General features: G+C 40.9%; 2 protein-coding genes across 4 annotated transcripts in view; one reads left to right on the top strand and one right to left on the bottom strand.

Moving 5' to 3' along the window:
- Positions 1-22312, top strand: part of LOC132097344 (uncharacterized) — a 404710-nt gene that overhangs the window by 257465 nt on the left and 124933 nt on the right. The window lies entirely within an intron of this gene.
- Positions 2243-22312, bottom strand: part of LOC132097336 (cyclin-dependent kinase 11B-like) — a 29250-nt gene continuing 9180 nt past the window's right edge. For all 3 annotated transcript variants that reach the window (XM_059502972.1, XM_059502973.1, XM_059502974.1), the window contains 11 exons: positions 17176-17292; positions 14711-14782; positions 14419-14621; positions 13930-14142; positions 11960-12065; positions 11748-11869; positions 10040-10147; positions 7885-8001; positions 7493-7641; positions 2688-2877; positions 2243-2544 (listed from right to left, as the gene is read on the bottom strand). In XM_059502972.1, the coding sequence (XP_059358955.1) occupies positions 2452-2544; positions 2688-2877; positions 7493-7641; positions 7885-8001; positions 10040-10147; positions 11748-11869; positions 11960-12065; positions 13930-14142; positions 14419-14621; positions 14711-14782; positions 17176-17292 (1490 nt within the window). In that variant the 3' untranslated portion in view covers positions 2243-2451. The remainder of the gene's footprint in view (positions 2545-2687; positions 2878-7492; positions 7642-7884; positions 8002-10039; positions 10148-11747; positions 11870-11959; positions 12066-13929; positions 14143-14418; positions 14622-14710; positions 14783-17175; positions 17293-22312) is intronic.

The following is a 22312-nucleotide window of genomic DNA, read 5'->3' as shown; positions in this document are numbered from 1 at the left end:
CCTCAAAAGTAGAAAGTTACAGACCTGTCGTTTTCAACCAGGTTTCATCTATCTTTTCTAAGAATTACTATCTGGACATTAACCAGTCGCAATTTAAAAAAAGTTGCCACTCAACGGAGACTGCATTACTGTCAGTCACTGCTGATTGGATTGTGAAAGCTGATTCCAAATCATTAGTAAGATCTGTCTGCAGGTTTCAACATCATCAACCATCAGATCCTTCGGTCCACCCTCTCATCACTGGGCATCACAGGTACTCCACTTCCCTCGTTTGAACCCTATCTCACAGGTAGGTATTTTAGGGTGTACTGGAGAGCAGAAGTATCCAAAGTATATTATCTGGTCACAGGGGTTCCTCAGGGATCCGTTCTTGGACCCTTCCTTTTCTCCATATACACATCATCACTGGGACTCATTATCCAGGCTCATGGCTTCTCCTACCATTGTTATGCTGATGACACACCACTCTATCTCTCATTTCAATCAGATGATCCAACAGTAGCTACACGGATCTCAGGCTGCCTGGCGGACATATCGGCATGGATGAAAGAATATCACCAACAGCTCAACCTGGCAAAGACTGTGCTTGCCGTCTTCCTTCCAGTATGGAATGGCCAGGGCCCACCAGAGAGGACAGATTTTTCTTCCATGATGGGTTTTGGCGTCTCAGGTTTTCGTTTCCATGCAGAACGTTAAAGAACGCGACACACATCCCGGAAATCCTGTATAATTCAACCAATACGATGACGACTTCGAAACTCCTGAAGTGTTTCCAGTAATGTGTGCCATATGCACCAGACGTTCAGCCAACGGTGCGTGGGCGTGACGTCTAAAGTGGAGACTTTTCAAAGGCCACATTGCAAAGACGGCTCGATCATGCTGGTTTGCATTGCACAAAATCAGAAAGATTAGGCCCTTCGTAATGAAGCATGCTACAAAACTTTTCATCTAGACTAGTTTTTAACGATTCCAAAAGAGCCCATGTTACACCCATGTTCTGTATCTCCCTGCATCGACTACCAGTTGCGGCTCAAAGTTCAAGACATTGATGCTTGCATACAGAACAGCCACAGGCTCAGCACACACCCACTACCACTCACTATTACGAATCTACATCCCTTAGGGATAAAAGTACACTTTCAACAGACACTCCTTGTTCTGAGTCTCCAACCTGTGTGGTAGGAGGCAAAAGCAAATCACCAAATGTATATGTGAACATGATGTGCAAACTTTGTGCTCTGCATTTAACCCAAGTAAACACACACATTTGGAGCAGTGGACAGCCATTTCTGCTGCGGCCCTCAAGGGCCTATTGTGGTATTGCAGGTTGGACAGAGCGCCAGTCATTTACTCCCCCCACCTACAATCCCTGCCGGACCCGAGACTGAAACCCACAACCTTTGGGTTACAAGTCCAACTCTCTAACCATTAGGCCATAACCGGCCCTGTGAAGATGCGACACTACCAATAACACCCAGTTCTCTGGCCAGTGAGAAAGATATATCAACAGATAAAGCTCCGAGCCTCTTTTGGAGGCAGCAGAATATATAACCAATTTCTAAGCCTGCGACCAAAAACAAAATCAGATTTACCAAGTTCTGAGACTCTAGTCTAGAGAGGCAGAAGACACGGTGATGAGCAAACCTTCGCTTCAGGATATTTTCATCTGTGTATTCCAGATCAAGGACCTTCTGCACCTACTCCAGGGCCACATCTTGTGTTCCAGATGTTAGGACCCTTTGGTGCTCCAGAAGATCAGCATCCTACATGTGAAGTTTCAGAGAAGCAACAGTTTATCTGTCCACAAGATACCACAACTCTGCCATAGCAAACATCATCTCTTAACATTTTATGCACCTTATGCATTTTATTCATTTTTCACTCATGGTACTCATTCAGTGGTTGCTGAAAATCATAATGTCATCAGTGACATTAATACCCATCACTACATTATCTTGCCTCCCTGGGTGGGCGAAAGTAAAATCACTACAAACAGTTTGTGCATTCAGTGACTTTAATGCACACCTTCCAGCTAACAAGGATCTAGTATTCAGACAGACCATGGTATCAATGTTTTTAAAATGGATTTATTTTAATACTCATTTGAGGTCACTAAAATGGGTTTTCAACATCTTACTCCCAACTACAACTGCAAATGAAGAGGAAAAAATAAAAGAGGTCTGAAAATGCTGATCTGCTGCTTGTTTTTAGATTGGACAAAAGAACAAGAAAACCAAGCAAAACAAACCAACGCATTATATTTCAGATTAACACAAGGAATTAAAGCACTTGAACTTCATGGAGGTCCTCTGTGCTCGTAAAATAAAAACTGTTCCCCAGAGTCTGTGTGTCCCAGTGAGGTTCAGCGAACTGCTCTCTGATGCTTGTCCTCTAAATGAGTCTCAGCATAGTGTCACACATAAGCAAAGAAAGCCTGCTGGCCGCTGGAGCTCAGAACTTCAAGCTGAATCCTGGACCGGCTTTGGAGGCGCCCTGGTTAGCAGTGGTCAAATGGAAACCAGTTTCTTTAAGATCATCATCACCCTGAAGAGGACAACAGAAAGATGAGAATGAGAAAGAATAACCAGGAGTTTAAAGACAACAGAGACCGAACTGAAAGGAATTCAGGAACATGTGTTAAAGGCAGTAGAGTTGGTTTAGATTTCATGTTGAAAGAGTGTGTGTACCAGCTGGCTGAAGTCCTGTCCTCCCTCCGGCGGCCGTGGGCTCGTTCCTCTCTTCACCCGCTGCTGCTCGCTCTTGGCCGGCCAGGTGGGGAACATGGAGGGCTCGATGGGGAGCGGAGACTCACGGAAATACTCGTGTTTAAGTGCTTCATCAGCGCTGATCCGCTTGGCAGGGCAGTACGTCAGAAATCTGGAACAGGCAGAAAACAGACATGTAAGAAAAACTGATGTGAACGCTGCTGTCAGTCACTGCAGGAACTGTAAAAAATAAAGCACTGTCGCATTATTATAACATCAGTATTTTTTAAATTGAAGGTGTGAGGTTAAAGGGTCTAGGCATGTGTAACAGTGATCGAGTACCCATCCGTGACCGCGTTTATTGATCATGAAAACAGTTATTGTATTCCCTTATTAGTTATAGCAACACTTTGGGCAGCTCCCTGAGCTCTGATTGATTAGCTGGCCACAACATGCAGTCCGAAGTATAGATGTGAGAAGAGAGAGAAGCATGGCTTCGAGGTCACGCAGTGATGTCTGGGTTAATGTTAGCTACATGCATATCTGATTAATCTAACGTAGGAGGCATTGGGATATTAAAGGAACACTCCACTATTTTTGAAAATAGGCTCCTTTTCTAACTCCCCTCTAGTTAAACCGTTGAGTTTTTTTGTTTTCGCATCCATTCAGCCGATCTCCGGTACTGGTGGTAGCTCCTTTACCTTAGCTTAGCATAGATCATTGAATCTGATTAGACCATTAGCATCTTACTCAAAAATGACCAAAGTGTTTAAATATAATGCAACAGTGCTTTGTTTTTGCCATTTTTATTCAACAGTAGGCATACTTCAATTACAATTGTTTTAGTAGTTCATATGGCTTCGAAAACGCACAGGCAATCTACGTTAAGTTATCTGGACCCGTATTCACAACACATCTTAAGGCTAAAAGTAGCTCATAACTCACCAATTTAAGAGAAAATCTTACCAATAATGGGTGTGTCAGTCCTAAATTTAGGGCTCCGACAGTGTATTTAACAGTGTTGAAGCACTAAAACCATCTCGTGAATCTGTGAAAGGTTAGGAGTCCTCTCCTAAAATAACTCTGAATAGAAACGTTTGATGATGATGATCTTTTAAACCACTATCCCCTTTGGTTTCGGAGGTTATCCCATCTTTGATTAGATCCTTGTTCTCATTAAACAGTTGGGTAAGAAGTGACACAGTTTGGTTTTCTTCTGTTAGTCTTACTGTCAGCCATGATTACTCTACTCTGTTCATTAAAAGGCTGTTTATATTCATATTCACTAATTGTTCAGGAGAAGAACACATGTAAGAGCCTGACAATTATCTGAACAGATACTTTCATTAGTGACTCTTTACTTGCCTTTTAAAATCTGGATTTGATTGTGGCAATTAACATTTTTATTTATAAACCTTTTTTTCGAATTTGGCAACATAAAATTACTCTCTACAATATTTCTATGAATAAATTACAAATAATGCTGACATCATCCATAGCAATGAGGTTTTACTGACCTTTCTGTACATGGACAGTAGACCGTACACACAGCTTCAGTGGAGGGACTGAGAGCTCTCGGACTAAATCTAAAATATCTTAAACTGTGTTCAGAAGATGAACGGAGGTCTCACGGGTTTGGAACGACATGAGGGTGAGTTATTAATGAAATGATTTTCATTTTTGGGTGAACTAACCCTTTAAGCCTGTGTTATACTTTCCACGTCCGCTAGGGACCGCTGTGTTAAGCGTGACGTAAAAATCATCACCAGTGTGTGCTCGGCTTCAAAAGCACCATTGCACATGTGCAGGCTGTGTGAAGAAGCCTGCTGCTAGTCGAACCTGTACAGTCGTGGCCAAAAGTTTTGAGCATTACATAAATATTGGAAATTGGAAAAGTTGCTGCTTAAGTTTTTATAATAGCAATTTGGATATACTCCAGAATGTTATGAAGAGTGATCAGATGAATTGTATAGTCCTTCTTTGCCATGAAAATTAACTTAATCCCAAAAAAACCTTTCCATTGCATTTCATTGCTGTCATTAAAGGACCTTCTAAGGCCTAGTCCACACGGACACGGGTATTTTTATAACCGGAGTTTTTCCTCCTGCGTTTAAAAAAAAAAATCCCTTCAACATGAAAACCCAAAAACGTGCTATCAAGCGGTGTCAAGAGCATGCCACACCAGCAGGCGGCGATATAACCCAAATTGTAAAGTCACCTTGGCCAATCAGAAGCAGTAAGCAGCGCACAATCTGACGTCAAACACAGCGGATAACGGCGCACACTCTGACGTCGCAAGGCAAAAACCCCGGTTATACTGTCCACACGACAACACTGCAACCGGCGTTTCTGAAAATGCTCACCCTGGCCGTAGTTTTCAAAAATGTTCGGTTTCGGTGCCCTGAAACTGCGTTTTCGTTTGGACGAAAGGCCGAACCGCGTGAAAAAAGTCACGTTTATAAAAATACCCGTGTCTGTGTGGACAGGGCCTAAGATCATTTCAGTAATCGTCTTGTTAACTCAGGTGAGAATGTTGACGAGCACAAGGCTGGAGATCATTATGTCAGGCTGATTGGGTTAGAATGGCAGACTTGACATGTTAAAAGGAGGGTGATGCTTGAAATCATTGTTCTTCCATTGTTAACCATGGTGACCTGCAAAGAAATGCGTGCAGCCATCATTGCGTTGCATAAAAATGGCTTCACAGGCAAGGATATTGTGGCTACTAAGATTGCACCTAAATCAACCATTTATAGGATCATCAAGAACTTCAAGGAAAGAGGTTCAATTCTTGTAAAGAAGGCTTCAGGGCATCCAAGAAAGTCCAGCAAGCTCCAGGATGGTCTCCTAAAGAGGATTGAGCTGCGGGATTGGAGTGCCACCAGTGCAGAGCTTGCTCAGGAATGGCAGCAGGCAGGTGTGAGCGCATCTGCACGCACAGTGAGGCGAAGACTTTTGGAAGATGGCCTGGTGTCAAGAAGGGCAGCAAAGAAGCCACTTCTCTCCAAAAAAAACATCAGGGACAGATTGATCTTCTGCAGAAAATATAGTGAATGGACTGCTGAGGACTGGGGAAAAGTCATATTCTCCGATGAAGCCCCTTTCCGATTGTTTGGGGCATCTGGAAAAAGGCTTGTCCGGAGAAGAAAAGGTGAGCGCTACCATCAGTCCTGTGTCATGCCAACAGTAAAGCATCCCGACACCATTCATGTGTGGGGTTGCTTCTCATCCAAGGGAGTGGGCTCACTCGCAATTCTGCCCAAAAACACAGCCATGAATAAAGAATGGTACCAAAACACCCTCCAACAGCAACTTCTTTTAACAATCCAACAACAGTTTGGTGAAGAACAATGCATTTTCCAGCACGATGGAGCACCGTGCCATAAGGCAAAAGTGATAACTAAGTGGCTCGGGGACCAGAATGTTGAAATTTTGGGTCCATGGCCTGGAAACTCCCCAGATCTTAATCCCATTGAGAACTTGTGGTCAATCCTCAAGAGGCGGGTGGACAAACAAAAACCCACTAATTCTGACAAACTCCAAGAAGTGATTATGAAAGAATCGGTTGCTATCAGTCAGGATTTGGCCCAGAAGTTGATTGAGAGCAAGCAGTTTAGCAGCAAACTTTTTGAAAACTAATATTTATGTAATTCTCAAAACTTTTGGCCACGACTGTACGATCCGTCAATAAAACAATATAAAGACAGATGTGCAATAATTCTGGGCAACTGTTTGTTCATGTTCAGATCTTCAGATATTATCATTATCTCCTTTACAGCAATGTCCTCATGCAAACGCTGCTTGATCTGTGCAGATATCTCTCCTGATTCAGTCCAGACCACTTTTTCACTGGAGGAAGAGTTATTATGGATTATAGACTTCAGCTTTTGTCTTCTCCAGATGTTAACTGATGGATGATGATGTGATTATGATGATGTTTTTATCGGCTTTTTGGACTCTCTTTCTGACGGCACCAATTCACTGCAGAGCATCCATTGATGAGACACTGATGCAATGCTACATTTCTAAAAAATCTGAGTTTTAAAAGTCTTTCCTCTTTCTACTCCTCTCTGTGTCCCATTTCCTCCACTGCGCTCTCATATGAATGTGGTATTTGCAGCCAGGCTGTGATGAGGCTTTCAGACGGGACGTGACCTTTCAGGGCCGTCTGTGCGCATTAGCATCCCTTACATCAGGGCCTCTTAAACTTTGGAAACAAGAACCCCTTAAGAGATTTCAACTGAAGCCAGAAACATCTGAAAATGAACCAACATCTCGTAGCGACGTTCAAATCGATGGCTGTTTATTTCCAAATGAATGATTCACGTTCAGTTACACTGCTGCTGATGTTCCACAGGCGCAATGACAAGGTTTGTGAATATCCTGAAATGCTTCAGGTTTCCAGAACAAAAGTTAAATGTGTCCATCCAACCAACTGCAGTTCAAAAAATAATTAAACTATTTTATTTATATTTTACATAATACCATTATATAAAAGTCCTGTGTCCCTTATTTGGTCATAAAAAGACACGTGGACACAGGGACACATTTACTGGTACTTCACAGCACAATCACATTTATAAGGCATCAGTGTTCGGAGCCTTTTGTTTTTAACTCCAGTGTTTCATAATGTGAAGCAGCTGTTTCTGCACTGATGCAGCACTTCAGAAAAACAATGGCTTTCAGTCGGTGAATAATAATGTGTTTCAGGCCAGTTAACAGGACGGCCACGTGTTGCTCAACAGCCACTCAGCGCTTTAATACCTCGCAAGGGTTTGATTTCTTACTTGTTCATGAGGTCAAAGCCCTGGTCGGACAGCAGCGCCCCAAAGCGCTTGCGCAGGTTATTGTAAGGATATTCTGTGAAAGTCATCTTCTTCACCGCAGGCAGCTCGCTGTATCCCGGCCAAATCTTCTCACTGGGAGAGCCCAAGTCCTAAACACACACACACACACACACACAGGTAGAGAGACTGTGAACGTAAAAATCAAAAACAAGGTCTAAGGTCATGTCATGTACTCCAGTTTGGTGTTTGCAGCTATAATGGAATGGATACATGGACAATGCTGCTCCATAGACTATGGAAAGATCTGTAAATGAGTGATACACTTCCTTCAGATGAACAAAAAAAAAAGGTTTATTTGACTCTTCAGACATTCAAGATGTGATGAAGCATACCTTAAAAACTTTGTTGATTTGATCGATCTCTGATTTGCCAGGGAATAAAGGTTTCTGTGTGAGAAGTTCTCCAAATATACAGCCGACCGACCACATGTCCACCGCTGTGGAGTATTCCTGAGAGGAGCAAACACAAGCGTGACTCAAACAAGCTGACAAGACTGCAAAACCTCAAGATCAACCGTCCACCATTATCACCAGTCCTACATCACATTTAGTCATTTAGCAGACGCTTTTATCCAAAGCCACGATAAAAAAAATATTAGCTCGATAATATTTTTGGCCACGATAATTTCTTTACATTTTTATTTAAAAAATGTAACATGTCATGATGTGGGGTTAGTGTGGAGCAGATGTCCTGGGAATAAAGAGAGAACGTCTCACTAGAGTGGCCAGCTTTGGGAGGCGCCTTTCATTTGCTTGTGGATGTTTGCGTCTCAAGTGAGATTGCATTGTACTTGCACTACTGCTTTACTTTAATACCGCGTAGCATATTTTGCAAGTAACTTCATTGCCCTATCTGTCGAAATGGGCCTACTTTTCGCTCGCTTCATTTGGCTTGCTCAGCTAAACATGTCTGTAGGCGTGTGGTTGCGTGTCAACGCGTGCAGTGAGTTACACACACACACACACACACACACAGCGCTCGTGCAGTTGCGCTCCAGAGTCGTCTGTCGTTAAGCATCCATCAGCTGCGATCACCGTTACAACAAGGAGATTTCAGTAATGGATTTCCACCACCGAAAAACCCTTGCTGTAACTCTGCTACAAGATTTATTTTCAAAGAAAAGTTTAAAAAAACTCTTTTTGGGTGCACCCAAAAAAAACGAGCGCGTCTCTTCCATTATGAGCGTGCATACCGCATTTGAAATAACGAACTTGAGCACAAAAAAAAAACGTGATATGTGAATTTCATCGGTCAAAGTGTTTACTTTCGGCTAACGGTTAAACGGTCAATAGGAGCATCCCTAATTGGCATATAAACATAATATAGCATACAAAATTAACAAATATTAAGCCACACAAAGTCAACATGTTGGTATTTCTTGCTCTGAATATGCCATAAAATAAAATAAGTTAAAAAGGAGTACTGTATTTTTCGGACTATAAGTTGCACCTGAGTATAAGTCGCATCAGTCCAAAAATACGTCATGATGAGGAGAAAAAACATATGAGTCGCACCGGACTATAAGTCGCATTTATTTAGAACCAAGCACCAAGAGAAAACATTACCGTCTCCAGCCGCGAGAGGGCGCTATATGTCTTCAGTGTAGACTACAGGAGCAGTGAGCAGCATAGAGCGCCCTCTCACTGCTGGAGACGGTAATGTTTTCTCTTGGTTCATGTCAAATGAATTTTGATAAATAAGTCGCACCTGACTATAAGTCGCAGGACCAGCCAAACTATGAAAAAAAGTGCGACATATAGTCCGGAAAATACGGTACATGCGTCATTATGCCATTATCATTATGTTAGTTGAAACTGGTCTTAGAACATCAATATTATCGTTTATCGCGATAATTTCTTGGACAATTTATCGTCCAGCAATATTTGTTATCGTGACAGGCCTACTTATACTCTCTTCACAACTCTGTATACACTGGATTGATTTTTAAAACTTTATTGTACTTGAATGTGCACCAAACATACATTTCTATAGGAATATACAAGTATCAGATCGGGACGCTGTATCAGCAGATACTTAATATTCAATTACTTGGCTTGGGGACACAAAAACCCTGATTGGGACACCCCTAGTTTTTGTTAAAAACTAGAACATGAAATATTTGCTACCTGCAGTAAGGGTGTGAAATAATGATGACAAAAATTATCCCTATATTTTCTGAAATTTAGTTGATAATGATAATAAGAATTTTTCCGAGCGTGTTATTGTGCTGGTAATTTAACAGGATGGCTGTGGACAGATGACTTGGCTATTCTTCATACTCAGGGTGGTGATTTGTTTGCAGGAGCATCAGAAATTAACTCTTACAATAAGTTTAAACTGATTTTTACTTTTTATCAGCATTTGAACATTTATAAGGCCAAGAGTCAGATGATATATCGCACAGCTCTTATCCGTCCACAAATGAACACTTCTTCAGAATGATGATTTGTGAGTGTCTGAAGACTGGCTCCAGTGCGGTCCACTGACCTTTGCCCCCAGCAGCAGATCAGGTGAGCGGTACCACAGCGTGACCACCACAGGTGTGTAGGGCTTGAGCGGAGAGCCGTACTCTCGAGCCAAACCAAAGTCTCCAATCTACAAAACACAGTCACATCTCAGTTAAGATCCCAATTCCCACATCATTAAAGAACACTACTAGTAGAGCAATACATAGAACCCTGCACAGCTGATTATATGAACAAGCTGCTGTGTCCAGTGTGGGGGGAATGCAAGTGATGTAATCAGATTCATTTTTTAAAGTAATGCATTACTTTTGAATTTGGAAGGAAATATCTATAGAGGAACTATAGAGGACTGTTTCTATAGTGAGTGAGTATGTTCAAACTTTGCAAGGACAGTCTGGTGCTTCTGACTCACAGTCTGTAAGTATGTTTTCATATTTAAAGTCTTTGCCACTGATGATTCAAAGTGAGTTTTGAGCAGCGTAGAGTAGAGCTTGTTGTTTCTCCGATCACAAATGCAGACATGTTTTTAAGCAGCACGATACACATCGCTTAAAAACACAGTAGAAGTCATTATAATCAGTAATTATGTCCCCACTGGATGCTACAAATGCCTTGTTTGTAATGGGTTTTATTGTTTTATCTGGTCGCACCAGGACACACATCATCACAGTTTGTTAAGGAGTGTAACCCACTTGAGGTATTTGGCCAATCACAACGCACTGGATAGCTGGCCAATCAGAGCACACCTCGCTTTTCAGAACGATAAGGATTGTAAAAATTGATGCGTTTCAGAAAGGTGGGGCATAGAAGAGCAACAATGTACAGTATGTGGAAAATGTGTTTTTGAACCTTAAACCACATTAACATTTCATTACACCAAATACACAAAATAATGTTCTTTTTAGAAACGTCATATAACCCCTTTAAAAAGTAACTCAAAAGTTACGTAACGCATTACTTTCCATAAAAAGTAAAGTAATTATTAGGGCTGTTGACCCATTAAAATATTTAATCGCAATCTATTTGCACATTTTTAACTGTTCTAAATGTACCTTAAATTAACACTTTTCAAGTTTTTAAATCTCTACTCAACATGGGCATGGATGAATATGGATGCTTTTCGCAAATGTATGTTTATTATTAGTGAAACCATACTAATACATAGAGCATGAAGACTAGACATGTTTAAAAATGTCAGATTTTTTTCAATAACTTGTTCATGTCTATTAGACCCATGAAAAAAGAATTGGGAAAGGTTCCCATTACTTCTCTTTTATATGTACTGAGCAATTTACTTACTATGCCTGTTTATATTTTTGCAGGACGGGTTAGCTCACGTCTTCTGAACATTCAAAATGTACATTTACTATTACATTTGTTTGCCTCTCTCAGCCCACATACTGTATTTTGATGCAGCTAAATTCCCAATAAAATATGATACATTGATACCTTTTATTGTTTCTGTTGTCAGACAACAGAATGATTATGAAATAGTGACTGAAACGCAACCCATTAAGACTTCATAACCAGCTCTTTTTGTTTGGAAAAAGAAGAAAGAAAAAACACTAATGGGGTGTGCAAAGTCACTAAGTCTTCATCTAGCACTGTGCATCTCCAACTATGGGCTAGGACACGGCTCAAACAGAAAATGCTTTACTTTGCATTATTTTGAGTAACTTTCCCCAACACTGGTGATGTGTAACTGGAGAATTCTGCAGATGACCCCTGACCTTCAGAATGCCTTTGTGGCTCAGCAGCAGGTTGGAGGTCTTCAGGTCACGGTGGAGGATCCAGTTATCATGGAGATGACGGACGCCTCTCAGCAGCTGGATCATCAGTGTCTTGACTTCACCTGTGCAGGACACAGAAGAGATGTGAGACAAGCGCCTCATCGTGGCAAGAATTAATCATTCAGTGTGCTTTAGTGCGGTCAGGGTCGTACCGGGCAGGAAGGGCTGTTTCATGGTCTCCATTAGACTCTTCAGATCATGCTCCACATAATTCATCACAATGTAGATTTTATCCATATTACTTCCCACAACGATCTCCTACAGCAAGCAGAGAGCACACGCAGGAGATCCAACACACACCATTAATGGAAACCATTAAAAATCCTGTTCATTACAACATCTAAAACAATCAGGGTTAAATCTGTATAAGCTATTAAACCCATCAAAAGTCAAATCTGCATTGTCAGGGTTTCAGCAGGTTTGATGAATTTAAGATTTTAAGATCAAATAAAGAAAATGCATGGAATAAACTGAAGGGAATACAAGAATCAGTAAGGTCTCTAAATGTAAATGTCTTGTATTAGCAATGAAAGCGCAACTTACAACAGATCTCCATTAGGGCTGGGCGATATATCGAATATTAGCGATAATATCGGAATAATTTTGACGACGATGTACAATTTGAATATATCGGGAATATCGAATATTTCAAATTCAAGCATACTTTCCCAAAAGAACGCGCCGAATGTCCAAAAAAGGAACCTGTAACTGCTGACTGCTCTACGCCCCTCTACTACGAGAGCTGTAATGATAGCGGTTGCCAGATAACAAGAGTTTAAATCTCCCAATCAGAGCTCCACTGTTACAAGGATACATTTTCTGCCCGGTGTTTGCTTATTTTAAGCAATCTGGCAACCATGCGCACGTGCTCACTCCTCATTGCGGAAGAGCCGCTGACGATAATCTGAAAACATTAACAAGCTGGAATTGAGCGATCTAATGAAAGCGTCGTTCAGCCGGTCTGTGTTCTGTCGTGAGATCTCAACTGTATTGTTTGCATTTGTGATCGCAAAATAAATGCACTTACTCGACCGCTGATGTTTGAATAGAGAAACATAGGCTATGGCCATTTGGAATTACTATTGGGGAATTTCACTGATATGTTTACCAGTTTCCATAATATAGACAGAGAAAATGCAAAAGTCTTTGGTATTCATTTATATATATTTATATATAAGAAATAGCTATGTGCTTCAGCAACTAGCTCCCCATCTAAGAGGGTTTTTAGTGTCAGTAGGAACATAGTTTCATGCCACAGAGCTTCTCTTAAAACCACAGACAGTTGACAGACTTGTGTTCTTAGCTTAAAAACTTTAAAAAAAAAATTAAAATAAAATACTTATCCCAGTTGCATAGTTTAAATTGTGAATTGCATGCACTAAAAAGTTGACAGAATGCACTTTCTGTAACTGTTACTTAATTTGCACTGCTTCAGTTACATATAGGCCTACATGTATTCATTTAATAAAAAGCAGTAAGTGCTCTCTTGGTCTAGATTTTTTAACTGATTAAATTAGCTGTTTAATCTAAATAGTTTTTTTGTTGTTTTTTTTTAATGGGCAAAAGAAAATCATGTTTTTTTTTTATTATTTAAATGCAAATGCAAACATATCGAGATATATATCGAATATCGTAAAAATTGACAATATCGAGATATCTTTTTTTTTTGTATATCGCCCAGCCCTAATCTCCATTACCTTTAACTAATTAAAAATCTATTATTGCACATTGTATGCAGTGCAAATTAAATAAATCATGATACATTTACTTGAGAAGCAAAAGGACACATCTTGTTTTCTGAGAAACTGATCAAACTGTTTTATGATTAAACAAGAATAAATATCTGCCAATGATTTTCAGAAAAATTTACTTAATTCAAAAGGAAATTTTCATAATACCCCACTAACAGACACTTGTTGTCGTTTAAACCATAAACCCTCTATTTTCACTTCATTCAATTTTTGAAATAATCATGCTTGCAATACATGCAACATTTAATGCCCTGAGTTTATGAATTTCAGACTTTTCAGCTTTGTTCAAGGCCTTAAACTGTGGAAGGGTGAATTAAACCCTGACCAGAGATACTTGTACACCGCTGTGTGTTAACAGAGTGTTTTCTGACCCGGACGGTGACGATGTTGGGGTGCTGGGCCTTCAGGATGGTGTTGATCTCTCTGAGGGAGGTGATGGGAAAGCCCTCCTTCTCCTTCTCCATCTTCAGTCGCTTCAGGGCCACGATTTCATCCGTCTTCTTGTCTTTGGCTCTGTAGACGACACCGTAAGTGCCTTCTTCAATGCGGTTCAAGCACTGGAACTCCTCCACGCTCCGGCAGCCCTACACACAGAGGGACATCAGGTCACGTGTGTGTGTGTGTGTGTGTGTGTGTGTGTGTGTGTGTGTGTTCACATGTTGAGATGAGGAAACGCCTCCCCGCTTGTATTTGAAAAGGCCAAGCATCTAATCTTGTAATGACATGGCAATGATAAGCCTTTGATGTTCCAAGCTATCAGAACCGAACTGAAAACAGTGTGGTTAAAACAGAGGTACGTAACGAACCGTGGACTAACCCTAACCGTTGCATCCCTAGCGAGCAGACAGGTGTGAGTGTACCTGTAGAGCCGGCAGGTATTTGGGCAGCTCTTTCTTCAGCTCTACGGGTGAGATGGGTGGTGATTCGGGGATGAAGTTGTCTTCTGGAGTGGCTGAATGAGAGGGAGACTGTGGGGTGACGTCTCCGGCCTCCTCGGCTGCCTCTTCTTCCTCCTCTTCCTCAACACTCACCTCCGAGTCATGATCAAACCGGGACTCTGGAACTGTCAGCACAACACCACACACAGCACAACCAGACTAATGTGAAAGATATCTGACAACACTAAAAAAGCGCTGCTGATGAAATGCTTACTGGGAGGAATGTGGTTTCCATTTTCTCGGTCCTCTTCTTCCTCCTCTGACTGTTCTTCATCACTCATTGCACCTAAACAAGACAAAACACGAACACTCAACATTGCAAAAAAAAAAAAGCATAAAATCTCACAATGCAATGTGAGCAGATCTAAAGGTAATTTCGCGATTTACATTTCACTTTAACCACAACAGCTCTAACATATTCAGTTTAATTGTGCATTTAAATGGCCCATATCTTGAATTTGGGGTAGGTGTGTGCAAGATTTAAAATGTCCTTTTGACAGGGTTTGTGCAGGATTTTTTAAAGCTATGCAAATAAAATGAATACCATATGAGCGGGGTATATGGCAATGTCTACAGCACCATATTAAACCGTACAATTACTGTAAAAGGCATAATGTAAAGTTCAGATAAGATTTTCCAAAAAAAAAGTTTTGTAAAATGATAAACTTAAAATTTCAGTCTTTAAACCATTGTTAAGAAAAAGTATTAAGCAATGAGTCAAAAGTATTATATTTCAACAATTATTATCAATAAATTATATCAATTATATAAATGACAAATTAGTGGAAAAAAATGATATCTATAAAATTTCTGGGATTTTATCAATAACGATAATTAGACAATATTTGCTGAGAGTTGTGCTGATTATTTCAAGGACTACCTTAGATAGCTGACTCCTAAAATTTTGGTTATTCTTCATATTCTGTGTGGTCAGTTCACAGCAGTAACAGAAATGAATAATTTACATTTAAAAAAAATATATAAAAGTGTGCACAATTTTTTTTGCATTTGGGTTGTTATCAAGCAAATTAAATCAGTATCAAGAAAATGTATCTTTGCAATGCAGTGGAAACACAGAAGCTGAATAAGAAGTGTAGTCTAGATGCATTTACACAGTGTTTAATGCAGCTCGGAGGGACTATAAATACTTGAACCTGCAATTACAAATGCATAAATACTGTTTTGATATTTTAAACATAAACAGGGGATATACAGAACTTCTTAAGTTAAATTTAATACTTTTTACTACCTTTTTAATACCTTCAAAATATTTTTAATACAAGCGTGACTTCAAGCTGCAACTGTAGTGGCGTAAATTAAATATCTTTCCAAATGTAATAACATATTGCATCACAATGTAACGAGGTCATTATAATTTAACATCAACACTGGACTCAAAAACTGCCCACAGAGATAATAGAAATAAAGTCAGAAGAGGAAGGAGACATCTTCTTCATAGATCATTAGTCAGTAAGTCTGATGTGTGAGCAATCTAAAAAAGAGGAGGCCGTGAAGCACAGGTGTTATTAAAATAAATTAAGCTGATACATTTAAGTAAAGCAGAGGGATTAATCAAGATGTCACAATGGTCCTTCTCCATAGTTATGGTTGATGTGAAATCAACTTGATGGTGAAATTGTGATGAAACGATGGGTTTGCTGGAATCACGAGCAGTTCTGTCTTGGCAAGGTTGAGTTGAAGGTGATGGTCCATCATCCAGGAAGAAATGTCTGTTAGACAAGCTGAGATGCGAATAGCTACCGTCGGATCATCAGGATGGAATGAGAGGTAGAGTTGAGTGTCATCAGCATAGCAGTGGTATGAAAAGCCATGTTTCTGAATGACAGAACCTAATAATGCCATGTAGACAGAGAAGAGAAGTGGTCCAAGAACTGAGCCCTGAGGCACCCCAGTAGTTAGATGTTGAGACTTGTACACCTCACCTCTCCAAGATACTTTGAAGGACCGATCTGAGATGCCCTTTGACAATAGGGTTGACAAGAGGATCTGGTGGTTAACTGTGTGGACAGGTTTTTTATATTTTATTATAGAATTTGTGCCCTTTTTGGCTGAAGCACCTCTTAATTGCAGACCCTGATTTGAATGGATAACCAATAAATATACACAACTGGTTATAAAAAGAAGGAAATACATTAGTCAAATCAGCTACCTTCAGCTGAAATAATGCCAAACAATGGTTATCAAATATTATTCCCAACAGTACAGCTAACCGGAAGTCTCATGTTTCTACCTGCTGGACAGACTACAACTTATGATGCAGTGTCATAAACCTACCTGTTTTTGATTGCTTAGTCCAGAGGAGAAACCATACTGAGAACTGTTATTGAACTGAAAACACGAACTGTCTGGAGCTGAAGTTTGACACTACTGTCTTGTTAGAGCTGCTTTACAGCAGAATTTGATAAGGCTTGCATTATTTATTTTCTGTTTATATCTGTGAAGCTGCTTGGACACTATAAAGCACTAGAGAAATAATAGATAATAGAGCATAACACTGATTATTCAATGTTCAGAAGCCTTTTCTTTATCGAACCAGGAGACCAGCCAGATATTTGATGGCTTGGTAATATGCTATGGGACTGTTTTTGGTTGTACAAAACCACAGAGACAAACAGACTGACCTATAGCAGAAGTGTGTGTGTCTGTGTGTTTACTAACCTTCGCTGTGTTCTGACCCCACAGAGTCTGATCCTGACTCGCCCTCTTCCTCTCCCTCACTCTGACTGCTGGACTCTTCTTCATTCTCTTCACCTTCCTCTTCCTCAGACCCAGAGCCTGGCAAAACAAACAGAGTCAACCTGCATCTCTCTCACATGCATACAGAGAGAGCGAGAGAGAGAGCGAGGGAGAGCGAGAGAGAGAGCGAGAGAGAGAGAGGGAGAGCGAGAGAGAGAGAGAGAGGGAGAGAGAGAGAGAGCGAGAGAGCGAGGGAGAGAGAGAGAGCGCGAGAGAGAGAGAGAGAGAGAGAGAGAGGGAGTGAGAGAGGGAGTGAGAGAGAGCGAGAGAGGGAGAGAGGGAGAGCGAGAGAGAGAGAGAGAGGGAGAGCGAGAGAAAGAGAGAGAGAGGGAGAGAGAGAGAGCGCGAGAGAGGGAGAGAGAGAGAGCGCGAGGGAGAGAGAGAGAGAGAGGGAGCGAGAGAGAGCGAGAGAGGGAGAGAGAGAGAGAGCGAGAGAGGGAGAGAGAGAGAGCGAGAGAGGGAGAGAGAGAGAGCGAGAGAGGGAGAGAGAGAGACAAGGAGACAAGTCACACTTGAGTTGAGCTCCAGATAAATTGCAAGAAAAATAAGATTTATTTGCTAACAAGCTAATGAAAAAAGAGGATTCAACATACAACAACATCTAAACAAAGATTTTGTTGAATCTGGACAGTTTTTTTTTACACTGTCACACCTGAATTTGAGGAAAAGTTCAAGAGAAGCTGATCACAGGATAACCTCTGCAGAAGAGGATACTCATGTTGGAAAAGGATAACATCAAGCTAAACAACAACAACAACAACAACAACAGCCACTATAAGAAAACTTGCAGGATAAGACAGGTAAAAACATTTTGAATAGACAGTGCTATTTATCTCTGTTTGGACTTTTGCTTGATTCCTGTTTGAAAGAACAGCACAGAAAAAACATTCTTGGACATTTTGGACACAACTGGAATTTTAAAGAAATCAGTGAAAGTCATATTTTCCCCATTTTTGGCTTATTTACTCATTTTTACCAGTTGTATATCTCCACTGGGGGATGATAAACAAAATCAATTCAAAACAGTGGCAGTTATTTCAGTTGATTGTTTACATTCCAAATCAATGATGGCCAACGCATCATCCTGGCCACGCCCCTTCATCTACCCTCAGAAGAGCTCTGAGGCCTCCAGGCTGATGCTCAGACACAAGCAGATGAAGGAGATGCCCGACACACTGTTTGCGGATCTACAAGAACACAGTGCCATGAACAACCTGCTCTTTCACACCGAACACAGCCCTTTATGGCACACTGCCTTCTGTCAACATTTCACCTTTACCAAGAAAAGAGGCATCTGTAAAGGCAGACAGATCTTAGCATTTGAAGATGCTGAAAAAAATGATGAAACAAGATTTTTGACCCTGAACTTGTATCAAAATGGCACTGTCATGGCCCAGGGATCAGAGTCTGCTCTCAAGATCTTCATTAAAGATTTTGAATTAATAAAAAACCTGGCACTGTCTGATGAAGTGGACAAGAATATGAACATTGTTCCCTCTCCTGAAAAATCAGTTCTAAAGACGACAGTGACTTCAGCAACTACCATTCCATCTCCAATGTCAAGAATGAAAGACAACTTTTCACTTCTGGAAGTAGAAGTCGTGGAGATAAAAGAATTAATACTATCCCACCTGAAAGACAACAACATGGAACAAGTGACAATTGACATAAAGAACTTAAAACAAGAAGTTGAATCTCTGCAGAGACACAGAGAAGAAATGACAGAAGAACTTCAGAAAACCAAAGATGAACTAAGGGAAGTAAAATCAACTTTAGGAAGAAAACTAACGGAAGTTAGAAAAGAAATGCAGGAGGAGTTATCGGCCTTGAAGTCAGTACTCCACACCAAAGATAAACTCATCACAGATCTGAAAGAAAGACTCAACTCTGTTTCAGCACCTAAAGAGTCTTCTGCCAAACCCTTGACTCGTCCAGAGATGCTCATGGAAAACCCTCAACCTGAACAGCAGCGCGTGGAAGAAGAACCTCACTACTCGACTGATCCTGCACCCCAGATCCACAGCTCCTCTGCACAGGACCCAGGAGAAACACATGCTCTTATCCTGACGGACTCTAACGGGAAATATGTCAATGAGAGACTTCTGCTACCAAACATGAGAGCCAAGAAAATCTGGTGCCCAAACACAAGAAGTGCTTTTCAGATCCTGTCTGAGAGTAAACATGAAAACTACAAGCACATCGTAATCCACACAGGGACGAATGATTTAAGGGCCATGAAGGGCCGTGTGGCTCCTATGATGAGAGAGATGGTGATCAGAGCCACACAACGCTTCCCAGAGGCTAGAGTAACTCTGTCCACACTGCTGCCACGCACCGATGTGCCTTTCCACGTCATCCACGGGAATAATGTGGAACTCTCCAGAAGCTGCGCACTCATTCCTAATGTTCATCTCGCCCATCACAAAGACATACAGCCTCATCATATGTATGACCACATACATCTCAATAAGCAAGGAGTGAAAGTCTTCGCCAGAGTGCTGAAAAGCACAGCCCTTGGAAACACAGCAAGAAACAACAGAAACTCCGATAACAGGCGAAGCCCTCGTCCTCCAGCAGAGCCCAGAAGGACCACCGGACCTCCATCCCAACACAAGAGCTACGCAGCGGCCGCTCAACAACCACAGAACCCTGCAGCCGCTGAACTCAACCAGATCCGACATCTGCTGAACGTCATCTGCTCCAGGCTGAGGACATAACCTGCATAGCACACACACACACACACACACACACACACACACACACACCTATTCATGAAATCATTTAAAATCAGTTGTTGGAATATACAAGGTCTGCACTCTTCTACTTTTGGTAATAAGACTGCAGACCAAGACTTACTCAGCAGTGTAACAGACATGGACATCTGTATCTTTCATGAGACGTGGTGTCGTAGTAATGAGACCTTACATTGTCCAATAGGATACAAGGAAATTATGGTTCCTTCATCAAAAAATTCTAAAATTAAATGTGGCCGAGACTCAGGTGGAATACTCATATGGCACAAAGACGATTTAAAGCATTCGATTAAAGTTGCTAAAAGTGGAAAATCATCCATTTGGCTTGAAGTGAAATCCGTCATATATCAGTCTAATCTTTATCTCTGTGCAATCTATATTCCACCTCATGACTCTCCCTATTACGAAGAGCAAAGCTTCCCAACATCACAGACATCTTACACTTTCAGTCCAGAGGAAACATCCTCATCTGCGGAGACTTAAACGCCAGAACAGGGCGAGAAATTGATTATGTAAATATTGTAGATAATGACCACATCCCCAATGACACCACGTTTCATCCCTCATCTAATATCACACCGAGAAACAGCTATGATACTTCAGTGAACATTAGTGGAAAACAAATGTTGAAACTCTGTAAAGGTTTAGGATTATACATCATGAACGGCAGAACTCGTGGAGATACATTAGGTAGATTCACTTACTGCTCCAGATTAGGAGCCAGTGTGGTTGATTATTCAATAACAGATATTGATCAAAGTTTTATCAATGCCTTCACAGTCAGACCTCAGCTCCCGATGTCCGATCACTGCCAAACTGTGCTTTATCTGAAAGCCCCATGTCAAATAAACCAAAACTGCTCCACCTGAAGCTGAAAAACTGTTTCCTCTGAAACAGAAACTCAAGTGGAATCAATCCAACTCAGAACAATTCAAAGAAAATATGAACAATCCGACTATATTAAAAATGCTAGATGACTTTATGTCCACTGATTTCACTTTAGATATTAATGGAATAAATTTAGCAACAAAAAACTTAAATAACATATTCGTAACATTGATAACTCTATCTAATATTAAACAGCAAACCAAACATAGAACCAATGGACAGAGAAAGAGAAAGGATGTCTGGTTTGATGATGAATGTGCCGGTCTCAGAAAAGAACTCAGGAGACTTTCCAATAAAAAGCACAAAGATCCGTCCAGCCAGACATTACGGCTTTCTTACTCAGACTGTCTGCAAAAGTACAAAACACTGCTGTGGAAAAAAAGAGAAAAATATTTTCAAACTAAAATTGAAGAAATTGACGATTCAATAGATCAAAACACTTTCTGGAACCTATATAAAAAACTCCAAAAACCCAAATTAGAGATATCACTCCAGAATGGCACAATTTGGAAATCTTACTTTGAAAATCTGTATCAAAAAATTGAACCGACCGACCTCAACCAACCTCAGAGTAAAATAAAGCAAACACTAGAAGACATGGAAAAAACTATTAAGACTTATCAAAATCCATTAGATAAATCAATAACAATATCTGAAATATTAGAACATATTAAAAATCTTAAATTAAAGAAAGCATGTGGACAAGATCACATTAATAATGAAATGCTTAAACTCAGCAGTCCCAGCATGATTCAAACAATAGGCAAATGATTTAATCTGGTGTTCTGGTCCGGACACTTCCCTGAGATCTGGTCTGAGGGACTCATCACCCCCATATTTAAGAGCGGCGATCGATTCGACCCCAATAACTACCGCGGGATAAGTGTGGGCAGTGTGTTGGGAAAACTGTTCTGCAGTATCATACACACACGCATCGTCTCACACATCTCAGCACACAACATCTTAAATAAAGCACAGATTGGCTTTTTACCAAAACATCGCACATCCGACCACATCTACTCTCTCCACACTCTAATCAACAAGAACATCAACCACAAACAAAGGAAAATATTTGCATGTTTTGTAGACTTTAAAAAAGCATTTGATTCAATTTGGCATGATGGTCTACTGTACAAAATCCTACAAATTGGCATTGGCGGCAAAACATTTGACATTATTAAATCTCTGTACACCAACAGCAAAAGTGCGGTGAAGATGGGTAACCGCAGAACCGCGTTCTTCCAGCAGGGCCGTGGAGTGAGGCAGGGCTGCGGTCTGAGCCCAACTCTATTCAACATCTACATCAATGACCTGGCGTCAGCGCTGGAGAGCTCTACTGCGCCCGGCCTCACTCTACAGGGGTCAGAGGTCAGATGACCTGGTCCTGCTGTCCCGCACACCTGAGGGCCTTCAGCAGA

The sequence above is a fragment of the Carassius carassius genome, chromosome 21, assembly GCF_963082965.1.
Source record: "Carassius carassius chromosome 21, fCarCar2.1, whole genome shotgun sequence".
NCBI classification, from domain to species: domain Eukaryota; kingdom Metazoa; phylum Chordata; class Actinopteri; order Cypriniformes; family Cyprinidae; genus Carassius; species Carassius carassius.
Note: the sequence above shows the minus strand (reverse complement) of the source record. Positions and strands in the feature narration are given on the sequence as shown.